The following is a 12,288-nucleotide window of genomic DNA, read 5'->3' as shown; positions in this document are numbered from 1 at the left end:
GGTGAACATGGAGCTTGATACTAATTTTGTACTTCTTGATTGAAAGTTTGCTCTCTTGAATGCTGAGAGAACAAAATTAGTATTAACAGTTTTCACCATGTTAACGACCAAAGGCCCCATAGCTAAGTGTAACTTAAATTAGAGACAATACTAAAACTATATCACTGACTATAGGCTATCACGCTATACTATATGTGGGTGTGTCTAGAACTATGTATATATGCAGTTACTTACAGGTTGGAGCCTAAACATAACTTCAAACTTTTCTACAGAGGGCATGCTAAGGATATTATCTTACTTTCATCCAACTCCAAAGTGCTTAGAGCTCTTTCCACTCTCCATTTAGCTAAAACCGTAGACTCGTGCCACCGCGTCTCTCGGTGCTTTTAGGGAGTCTTTTACAGTTACACTTTAGGCTCCCGTGGGACATGATGCTTAGAGGAGAACGACCCTCTCTTTTTGGTTTGGGTTGCAAATCAAAGTAAGAAAGAAAGAACGACTGGTAGATCTGAGCAAGCACAACTCGACACACCCATCCCACCTGCGTGTCCGGAATCACACTCCTCCAGATCCTCGTCGTCGCTGGAACACTCCGCCGACGATACTATGTCATCTGTCGTCTGCTGGTGGAAGGGAGACACAGAGACGCACAGAGACAGACAGACGGAGAGAAGACGTCAAAAGAACATGGTGAGACCGAACAGCACATTGAGTCACGAACACACACTGGGAATCACCACAAGTTAAAGATATCTGTATGGAGGCTGTTTTGAATCGGCCGAGCGGAGAAAATCGGAACAAATTGGACAATTTCCTTGTCCCAAATCTTTTATTCCGTCCATCCTCAACCCCAGGACGTGGGTGCTCACATTACACCATGATTCCCGAGTCGATCCCGCCCTGCGTTTCTCGGTTGTCATAGGAAAAAAAATGCCGACACGCAACCGGCGAGCTGCTTTATTAGAGGGCACATTGTTATGTGGAGAAACATCCAGAATATGGACCCGCAAATGGTTGCACAGACTTGAACTTTTAGGGTAATGATATGACTTTTATAATAGAAAAACAGGTTGCTACAGGGGATAGGCTATTTTATTCCAGCCTTTATCTTTTTGGTTTCTGTCATGGTAGGACGCAGAGGTAATATTGAAAAGACTGCGTTCTCTCCACAGCTTCATCAATCTGTCTTCCGTTACCTCGGTCCACATGGTGTGTGTTGTTGTTGCTTTCCTCTTCACCATGATTGGGCGAGTTTGTTGAGCATGGCCCGGTACCCCGGGTGGGTGGAGATTTCACTTAAAGACCAATAGAATGGTCTAAATTGTACAAACTCCGCCCACCCGGGGCACCGGTCCAAGCAAAACGAACCCACACATGGTTTTGGTCTCACACGCTGAGTGCTTCTTGGCTATTGGCAGTAGTCCTTGCCCAATCTCGTTGTGGCCCTGCTCATACAACAATATGCTCATTAAAAAATTACCGGGACATCCAGCAAGGGTCTGGAGGATGGAACAGCTATCCTCGGTGCATCCTTGACACGCTCAAACTACACGAGTTCCCACGTACTGATCCTAGCCCAAGTTCATAGGATTTGACCCTGATCAGGAACATTTGTAGGGAACGGCAAAAACGTGGCAGATTCGTGGTAAAATGGTGTTGTTCCCGGAAACAATCCCCTACTACCATCCCACTCAAGGACATCTAGCCAGCTTATACTGTACGGTACGTTTTCAGAATATTCCAGCCCGGGCTGAGCGCCCTACAGTATATATCATCTCAAGTCAAACATCTTTCATTGTGTTTATTATTCTTTACATAGTGTTCTCTCCTCCCTCTCTGCCTACAGATTGTTTTCCTTTTAGCGTTCCTCTCCTTCCTGCTCCAGTTATTTACAGCCTGCTCCTCCTCTCCACCTTCCTCTGCAATCAATGGCCTCTCATGAAACACCCAGAGCCACAGATCAGCCTTGTCCTACTGAAACGCTGTGATTTGTGCAGCAGAGAGGGGGAATGGTCGGGGGACGGTGAGTGGATCCCAAATGGCACCCTATTCCCTATTAGTGCACTACGTTTGACCAGGGCTCATAGGGCTCTGGTCAAAATTAGTGCACTATATAGGGAATAGGGTGCCATTTGGGATACAGGCGGATTTGAGGCGATTGCCGACCGGGTGGATTATCAGCCAACCTCCACTATCCCACAATTCAGATTTATCCCCTCGCCTCTTCTCTCGGGCCTCACCTGGGGAGGACAGAGAGGTCGTATTTCAGCATGGCGGGGAGCGGCGTTTATTAGAAGGGATCAGCAGGTAGATAAAATAAGAGGTGTCACAGAGCAGGGTTATGAAATCACAGCGCTGATTGAGTTTGCAGAGCTGGACCACCACGCAGCCTGCTAGGCTCTAAATATCATTGAGTTTGACAGACTAATGAAACGCGGCTGCTGCTGCCGGCACCTCCTCCGCCATCTCCATGATAGCTGTAGCCGCCCAGGAGAAGGCATGTAGGCAGTTAGGCTCACCACCATGGCCCTGATATGCCGGCGAATACACACACTCCACGGTTAGGGAGTCTATTTATTCTAAATATATTCAGAGAGAAAGAGAGAGAGAGAGAGAGAGAGAGAGAGAGAGAGAGAGGGGGGGTGATGTGGTTATGTGTGTGTGTGTGTGTGTGTGTGTGTGTGTGTGTGTGTGTGTGTGTGAGAGAGAGAGAGAGAGAGAGACTGAATTGCTGTAAAACGAAAAATATACAGTCCATTCGGAAAATAGTCAGACCCCTTGACTTTTTCCATACTTTGTTACGTTACAGCCTTAATCTAAAGTGGATAAAAACCAGAAATACCTTATTTACATAAGTATTCAGACCCTTTGCTATGAGACTCGAAATTGAGCTCAGGTGCATCATGTTTACATTGATCATCCTTGAGATGTTTTTACAACTTGATTGGAGTCCACCTCTGGTAAATTAAATTGATTGGACATGATTTGTAAAGGCACACACCTATCTATATGAGGTCCCACTATTGGCAGTGCATGTCAAAGCAAAAACCAATCCATGAGGTCAAAGGAATTGCCCGTAGAGCTCCGAGACAGAATTGTGTCAAGGCACAGATCTGGGCAAAGGTACCAAAACTTTTCTGCAGCATTGAAGGTCCCCAAGAACACAGTGGCCTCCATCATTTTTAAATGGAAGAAGTTTGGAACCAACAAGACTCTTCCTAGTGCTGGCCGCCCGGCCAAACTGAGCAATCGGGGGAGAGGGGCCTTGGTCAGGGAGGTGACCAAGAACCCGATCTTCACTGGCAGAGCTCCAGAGTTCCTCTGTGGAGATGGGAGAACCTTCCAGAAGGACAACCATCTCTGCAGCACTCCACCAATCAGGCCTTTATGGTAGGGTGGCCAGACGGAAGCCACTCCTCAGTAAAAGACACATGACAGTGGGCTTGGAGTTTGCCAAAAGGCACCTAAAGACTGAAAACCAGATTAAACTTTTTGGCCTGAATGCCAAGCGTCACGTCTGGAGGAAACCTGGCACCATCCCTATGGTGAAGCATGGTGGAGGCAGCATCATGCTGTGGGGATGTCTTTAAGCGGCAGAGACTGGGAGACTAGTCAGCATCAAGGCAAAGATGAACGGAGAGAGACCCTTGATGAAAACCTGCTCCAGAACGCTCAGGACCTCAGACTGGGGCAAAGGTTTACCTTCCAACAGTACAATGACCCTAAGCACACAGCTAAGACAAAGCAGGAGTGGCTTCAGGACAAGTCCCTGAATGTCCTTTAGCGGCCCAGCCAGAGCCCGGGCTTGAACCCGATCGAACATCTCAGAAGAGACATGAAAATAGCTGTGCAGCAACGCTCCCCATCCAAACTGACAGAGCTTGAGAGGATCTGCAGAGGAGAATGGGAGAAACTCCCCAAATACAGGTGTGCCAAGCTTGTAGCGTCACTCCCAAGAAGACTCAAGGCTGTAATCTCTGCAAAATGTGCTTCACCAAATTACTGAGTAAATGGTCTGAATACCTATGTAAATGTGACATTTCAGTTTTTTTTTAAATATATAAATTAGATAAACGTCTAAAAACCTGTTTTTGCTTTGTCATTATGGGGTATTGTGTGTAGATTAATTAGGGAAAAAAACAATATAATACATTTTAGAATAAGGCTGTAACCTAACAAAATGTGTAAAGTCAAGGGGTCTGAATACTTTCCGACAGCACTGCATATGATATGATTAATTGAAGTCACATTATGGGTTTAAAAAGTCTGTATATTCCTGAGAGAAGATATTGCTTGCAAGTTATTCTGATAGTAAATGCAGGAAAGGACACAGAGTGAAGAGAAGGAAACTAATTCAGAGTTTAAAACAAAGGCTGTTCCACCAATCTCAGTCTCTCCCTACACATCTCAGCTCACTATCCATCCAAATCGTACAGCTGCCCTGGATATATTGTTTCAGCTGTGAGCCCAACACATTCTAGGTCTTTTGTTGCATAAAAACCTCAACTAGCCTGTACCCGGTGCCCCCTATATATAGCCTCGTTATTGTTATTCTTATTGTGTTACTTTTTAGTATTACTTTTTATTTTAGCCTGCTTGGTAAATATTGTCTTCTTCTTGAACTGCACTGTTGGTTAAGGGCTTGTAAGCATTTCACGGTAAAGCCTACACTTGTTGTATTCGGCGCATGTGGCAAATCAAGTTTGATTTGATTTGATTTGTTTCCCCGCTTCAGCCCAAAACATCCTTATGCCTGTACCCATCTACTTGTATGTAACCCATGCTCTGCGCACTGTGCACACTGAACATGTTTGAAGCCTGTGTGCCTGAGGGGGTCTCTGCCCTGAGGCTCTCACCTGTTCTCCAATACGTCTCACAGCATAGAGACGTCGGGGTCTAGGAACAAATGTACCACATTCTCACAGCAGAGGGAACCCACGTCTGAGTTGGAAAACAAACCCCACAACAGGACAAGAGGAGATTGGCCACCGTGCGACAGGCAGTGGGGTTCTCTGTCAGGAAGTAGAGGGATGGCGAGGTGGTGGGTTGATGCTTTCTGTCTGAGTTTAGAGACAAACCCACAACAGGACCACAATAGATGTGACAGGCAGCAGGGTGTTGTGTCAGGCAGTAACAAAGCTATCATGGCTCTCAGCCTGGGAAATGCGTCTCTTACTGGGCTTTGTAATCTCTGTCCTCTCTCTCTGACCCAACCTCACACAGAGACCAGAATACTAGCAGAACTGAAAAAGAAAAGACTTCAGGGGTTTGGGGTTGGACAAAATAAGGAAAATCTGTGTTGGTTCCTTCACTTTATACAGGCTTGATGAAAGTTCAATGTGGAACGGTTCTGAATCATGCATATCCTCTATTTTTGGAACTTAACGCAGATCAGACTGCCTGACATAGATTACATTCACAGTCAAATCCACAAGGATTTCAACTGAGATGTTTGAGATCGTCTAGGCTTCTGAAGATTTAATCCTCACCTTTGCGCTGATGCCAAACCAATGAACTGATGCCTGCATTATGAATCACAACACCTGTCTCCAAGACGGTCAGAAACATCAATCATTCCAATGCCTGTGCATTGAAGACAGCAATAGTGTTTCCTGCCTATGTATTATGCTATAGTGTAGAATAATGATGTGCATGGCCGGCAGGACTACAGAAAGGGATTTCACAGCTGAAGGAATCTAATTCTCAGGCTAAATCTCCATATTGTAGAGTGGGATATATTTTGGCAACAAGGTTATTTATTTTTTACTGCAATTATTCTCAACAAACTGTCTCATCTTCATTTCTGGAAGCGAGTGTGAGTGTGTGTGGCGGATTGTGTGTGCGTGAGCCGAAGGGGATTACAGGGTGGCGGTGCAGTGTGTGCGCGCGTGTGTGTGTGTACTGGTGTGTTTCAGTGTGTGTGCTTGTGTGTGTGTGAGGCCATGCGGGTTTGCGTAATGTGAATGATTCCAGGCTAATGTACATCTGACATACACCATATAATGGGGTTACATCATCCTTAAACAACAAAGAAATGAGACATAAATCGAGACCGAGACGACAGAGCTCATTATAACAGCCGTTACCTTTGACGTGGGCATTCTACACGGATCCCACTGAGATCAATACAGACAGCTTCCGACACACACGCAGGCACGCACCCACCGTAAACACACACACACACACACACACACACACACACACACACACACACACACACACACAGCCTAGCCATTTTCCTTGTGGTGCTACAAAATGGTGGACACGGGTGATTCTCCCTCCCTGTCTGTTTTTAGGGAACTAATCAGTGCTTCCAAGAGTCTCAGAATCATCCAGCCTTGCGCTGCAGCCACCATTATCAGGCCGAGCATATAATTACCACCGGCAACTGAAGAAATCACCAGCTAGACGGCGCAATCAGGCTTGACCCTCCAAAAAAAGGTGTTGATTTGAATCACATTCAGAACAAAACGTTGAGCTAAAAACTAGAAAAAGGCTCTTATCATAGTCACTTTGAGGATGATAAATATTCAAATATTCACTGATGTTTGACACATTTTTTCGCACAGTTTGGAGCACGCAATGAAAACGGTATCTCTATGGCTTGGACGGAGTATGAGAACCAAGTTGAACAGTTAAGTTATTTTGTTGGAGGACAGGAGAGCACAACTTTCACGGGAATACGGGAAGTGCTTTCACAGTTTCATCCATCTCGCTCACACCAGAGGTTAGTGAGGCATGGCAGGTGAGGCGCTGTGAGAACACCGCAGCACACTGCAGCTACAGCAGGACACTGAGAGATCCTCATCGTCAAGGCCACTGCCATTATAGTTACACAACCGTAATATAATCGACCACCCCTGTGTCTTTGTTAAAAACTGTAACAAAGAGAGCGAAAGAAAGAGAGAGAGAGCGAGAGAGAGAGTAAAATTACACATACATAATAGTACAAGAGAGAACACACTATACTTTATTTAATTGAACTGTAGTTGAATGTGATGGACATCCCAGAACCATTTATTTATTTACATTTGGATATGTACCGCTCTGGGCCATCCTATATTCCCGGTGATCTGATAAGCCCTACTACAGCCCCAACACACCCTGCATGGTGAGACAGTAGAAAGGCAAACATGCTGTAACACTGTCATTTCCCCCTGGGTCTGTAAGAACAACACAACACATCTCTAGCTCAACAGGATCTCTGCTATAGCCCCGGGTTCTATATGAATTATAAGATGGTATAGACCCGTGTCAGAGCCAAAGGAAAGAGATGGTCAAATGTGCTCGTACAAATGTGCTCGTACATTCATATACGGTGACATATCACAAAGCAGGGGTTGTTACGTAGTGCACATTACGCCTAGACTGTTATCTGAGCAAATACCCTGCTCCGCTTTCTACCCAGAGGAAACAGAGGGAAAAGCCTTTGAGGTAGAAGACAACAGCATGCATCTACAAGGCCGCATATCATCTCAAACATCTAAACCCCATTTGCTTTATTTATAATGCAACAACAGAACCCCTATGGCGAAGAGATCTTTTCTTGGCAGGTGAAAACAAAGGAAGCATGAACAAATTCTAACTCAAGCTCTCTCTTTTATAGCCTATGACCATTTCCATTGATATCATCTAGCTGAGTGAGTTGTTGTCGTGGAGATCAGAGTGGCCACAGTAGAGGAAGGGAGGAACGTGGAATAAGAAGCATGTTCCTATTCCCTGGGGCACATTGTTGCGGTAATCATGTAGTAATCAAAAAAAAAGTGTTAAACAAATCAAAATAGATTTTATATTTGAGATTCTTCAAAGTAGCCACCCGTTGCCTTGACGACTGCTTTGTATACTCTTGGCATTCTCTCAACCTGCTTCATGAGGTAGTCACCTGGAATGCATTTCAATTAATAGATGTGCCTTAAAGTTATTTTGTCAAATGTATTTTCTTCTTAATGTGTCTGAGCCAATCCGTTGTGTTGTGACAAGGAAGGGTTGGTAAACAGAAGATGCCCTATTTGGTAAAAGACCAAGTCCATATTATTGCAAGAACAGCTCATATAAGCAAAGAGGAATGAAAGTCCATAATTACTTTAAGACATGAAGGTCAGTCAATGCGGAAAATTTCAAGAACTTTGAAAGTTTCTTCAAGTGCAGTCGCAAAAATCAATTGCTATGATGAAACTGGCTCTCATCAGGACCGCTACAGGAAAGGAAGACCCAGAGTTACCACTGCTGCAGAGGATAAGTTCATTAGAGTTGCCTGACTCAGAAATTGCAGCACAAATAATGCTTCACAGAGTTCAAGAAACAGACACATCTCAACATCAACTGTTCAGAGGAATCCTTCATGGTTGAATTGCTGCAAGGAAACCACTACTGAAGGACACCAATAAGAAAAAGAGACTTGCTTGGGCCAAAAAACACAAGCAATGGACATTTAGACGGGTGGAAATCTGTTCTTTAGTCTGATCAGTCCAAATTTGAGATTTTTGGTTCCAACCACCGTGTCTTTGTGAGACGCAGAGTAGGTGAACGCATGTGTAGTTCCCACCATGAAGCATGGAGGAGGAGGGGTGATGGTGTGGGGGTGCTTTGCTGGTAACACTGTATGTGATATATTTAGAATTCAAGGCACATTTAACCAGCATGGCTACCACAGATTTCTGCAGTGATACTCCATCCCATCTGGTTTGCGCTTAGTGGGACTATCGTTTCTTTTTCAACAGGACAATGACCCAACACACCTCCAGGCTGTGTAAGAGTTATTTGACCAAGAATGAGAGTGATGGAGTGCTGAATCAGATGTCCTGGCCTCCACAATCATCCAGATTGACTGACCTTCATTTCTCTTTGCTTATTTGAGCTGTTCTTACCATAATATGGACATGGTCTTTTACCAAATAGGGCTTCTTCTGTATACCCTACCTTGTCACAACACAACTGATTGACTCAAAAGCATTAAGAAGGAAAGAAATTCCACAAATGAAGAGGTTAACTTTTAACAAGGCACACCTGTTAATTGAAATGCATTCAAGGTGACCTTATGAAGCTGGTTGAGAGAATGCCAAGAGAGTGCAAAGCTGTTGGAACGGCTCAACAGCGAAGCGGTAGGTCACACGAGCTCACAGAACGTGACTGCCGAGTGTTGCTGAAGCGCGTAGGGCCTAGAGATCGTCTGTCCCCGGTTGCAACACTCACTACCGAGTTCCAAATTGCCTCTGGAAGCAATGTCAGCACAATAACAATTCATCTGGAGCTCCATGAATTCTTTTTCCATGGCCGAGCAGACCAAAAAGCCTAAGATCATCATGCGCAATGCCAAGCGTTGGCTGGAGTGGTGTAAAGGTCAACACCATTGGATTCTGGAGCAGTGGAAACGTGTTCTCTGGAGTGATGAATCACGATTCACCATCTGGCAGTCCGTCGGACTAATCTGGGTTTGGCGGATGCCAGGAGTACGCTACCTGCCCCAATGCATAGTGCCAACTGTAAAGTTTGGTGGAGGAGGAATAATGGTCTCGGGCTGTTTTTCATGGTTTGGGCTAGGCCCTTTAGTTCCAGTGAAGGGAAATCTTAATTCAAGAGCATACAATTACATTCTAGACAATTATGTGCTTTCAACTTCTTGGCAACAGTTTGGGAAACAGTTCCTGTTTCAGCATGACAATGTCCAAGTGCACAAATCGAGGTCCATACGGAAATGGTTGGTCGAGATTGGTGTGGAAGAACTTGATTGGCCTGCACAGAGTCCTGACTTCAACCCCATCAAACACCTTTGGGATGAATTGGAACGCCGACTGCGAGCCAGGACTAATCGCCCAACATCAGTGCCCAACCTCACTAATGCTCTTGTTGCTGAATGGAAGCAAGTCCCAGCAGCAATGTTCCAACATCTAGTAGAAAGCCTTCCCAGAAGAGTGGAGGCTGTTATAGCAGCAAAGGGGAACCAACTCCATATGAATGCCCATGATTTTGGAATGAGATGTTCATCTAGCAGACGTCCACATACTTTTGGTCATGCACCGTACGTACAGCACAATTTGTTTTACACCACAGACCCAAGGCATGACAATGACCAGGAACGCTCCTGGAAAACTGAAGCCAGGCTCCCACTCTCCCTTCCCCTCTCCTCCTCTCTACCAAGTCTTGTCTTCTCTTCCCTTTCTCCTCTCCTCTCCACTCTTCTCCTCCCCTCTCTACACTTCTCTCTCTCCTCTCCTTTCCTCTTGTCCCTCTCTCCTCTCATCTCTCCCTCTCCTTTCATTTCCACTACTCTTAAATTGTAGTCATTCAACAGACATTCTTATCCAGAGCCACATACAGATAGCCTGGTGAGACAACCACATATTACAGTCGTAATAAGTACATTTTTCCTCAATAAAGAAGTTATCAGCAAAGTTTGTGAAAAAGTTAGTCTCCTCTCCTCTTCTCCACTCCACTCCTCTCCTCTCCCCTGGTCTCCTCTCCTCTCCTCTCCCCGCCCCCCTCCTCTCCTCCACTCTCCTCCTCTTCCCTCTCTCCTCACCCCTGGTCTCCTCTCCCCGCATCGCCCCTCCTCTCCACTCTCATCCCCTTTCCTCTCTCCTCTCCTCCACTCCACTCCCCTCACCTCCTCTTCCCTATATCCTCCACTCTCCTCCACTACTCCTGTCTCCTCTCCTCCACTCTCCTCCTCTTCCCTCTCTCTACTCCTGTCTCCTCTCCTCTCTTCCACTCTCCTCCTCCTCCTCTTCCCTCTCTCTACTCCTGTCTCCTCTCCTCTCTCCCCTCTTCCACTCTCCTCCTCCTCTTCCCTCTCTCTACTCCTGTCTCCTCTCCTCTCTCCCCTCTTCCACTCTCCTCCTCCTCTTCCCTCTCTCTACTCCTGTCTCCTCTCCTCTCTCCTCTCTTCCACTCTCCTCCTCCCCCCCTTCCCTCTCTCTACTCCTGTCCCCTCTCCTTTCCCCCAGATAGTAATCTCCTTGCCGGAAGCTTTCATTTCGATTGGCCCATGTCTGATCTGTGTTATCATGTCCAATCTTGGCTTTGACAGGACGACAAGGGAGAGGCTTGTATTACAAGGGGAATCGATGTCATTCAGCCATATAACTATCAATAGGCTGACACAACTATTTTCACTCTCTCCCTCGCAGATAGATGAGAGGGGATAAAGACAGGAGGAGAGGAGGGTGGGAGGTAGGGGCATGTATGTGATAACAGATCACGTGACTTGTATCTGCTCTGTGATTGGACGATACAGACCACAATGCTGTAAAGGATAAGTAGTTAGTTTGCCCCCTAACTCTGGCATGTACACAGTTTTGTCCCCTTGATTTCTTTTTTCTAAAGAGTGTTTTACTATATGATGCTGCTGGATGAGGTCTACAATTACATGATTGCTTTTCGTTAACACAAAATACATTAGCGATTATACAGGGCTGTAATAGAACGCCGGCCCCAAACTATAATACCCTTACAGACGAGGTTCGTTTTCTGATGTTGACTTTGTCCCTTAATATAGTAGATCTATTACAACTAAATGGGTTCTAAAACCAACTCTCAATCTAAAGCCGTGCCCTAAGTGATTTCCAAGATCAAATATTGATATTTCCATTGTGCCGCCCTTGGTGGGCCTTTTCTCACTTCTTTGTCATCTTCTCTCTTTTGCTTCTTCGTCGACCTCCTGCAGTCAGCATTATATATCACAATAAAAAAATAAAAAAAGAGAAGCAGAAAATACATTTAATTTGTTCACACTGTCGCACTCGCATTGCAGTTTCAGTGGAATAGTTTGTGTGGAGTATTTCTTTCTCTGGTCTGGCTTCTGTACACAGAGCTGAGTGCTGAGAGCACTCGAGAGCACGGTTGTTGGCTGGCAGTATCTCAGTCTACGTCTCAAATGGCACCCTACAGTATTCCCTACATAGTGCACTACTTTTGACCAGAGCCCTATGGGCCCTGGTGCACTAAATAGGGAATAGGTTGCCATTCAGGACAAAAGGTACAGTGCAGTCTAATTGCCCGGTGGGCCAGTAGGCAGCCCATATCAAACAGAAGTCGTTTATCTTCCTGTGGAAAAGGAAATGGTCTTTGGACCCGATCCTTAATCACTGGGCCTGCTGCTGCACAGGACAAGGTCATCAGGGAGGGGCTGACAAAACACTCACAAAACACTCAGGGAGAGAGAGAGGGAGAGAAAGAGAGGGACATGGGAGAGAGAGAGAGCAGGGGGAGAGAGAGAAAGAGGAGAGAAAGAGAGGGACAGGGGAGAGAGAGAGAGAGCAGGCGGAGAGAGCACAAGAGAGGGACAGGGAG

General features: G+C 45.7%; 1 protein-coding gene across 30 annotated transcripts in view; it reads right to left on the bottom strand.

Annotated features, from left to right (window-relative positions):
- LOC110529758 (neurexin-3b) overlaps positions 1 to 12,288 on the bottom strand; it is a 465,957-nt gene that overhangs the window by 15,701 nt on the left and 437,968 nt on the right. For 15 of the 30 annotated variants that reach the window (XR_016497721.1, XR_016497720.1, XR_016497725.1 and 12 more), the window contains one exon: positions 542 to 623. Coding sequence is in view for 21 of the 30 variants with exons in the window: in XM_090243118.1 (XP_090099244.1) it covers positions 542 to 623 (82 nt within the window). In the remaining 9 variants the exon portion in view is untranslated. The remainder of the gene's footprint in view (positions 1 to 541; positions 624 to 12,288) is intronic. The other 15 variants (XR_016497723.1, XR_016497722.1, XR_016497726.1 and 12 more) reach the window with 1 other exon arrangement.

Source organism: Oncorhynchus mykiss, chromosome 8 (genome assembly GCF_057628025.1).
Source record: "Oncorhynchus mykiss isolate SJ-2025 chromosome 8, ASM5762802v1, whole genome shotgun sequence".
In the NCBI taxonomy this organism is placed as follows: Eukaryota; Metazoa; Chordata; class Actinopteri; order Salmoniformes; family Salmonidae; genus Oncorhynchus; species Oncorhynchus mykiss.
The sequence above is the reverse complement of the archived record's forward strand: the minus strand, read 5'-3'. Positions and strand labels throughout refer to the sequence as shown.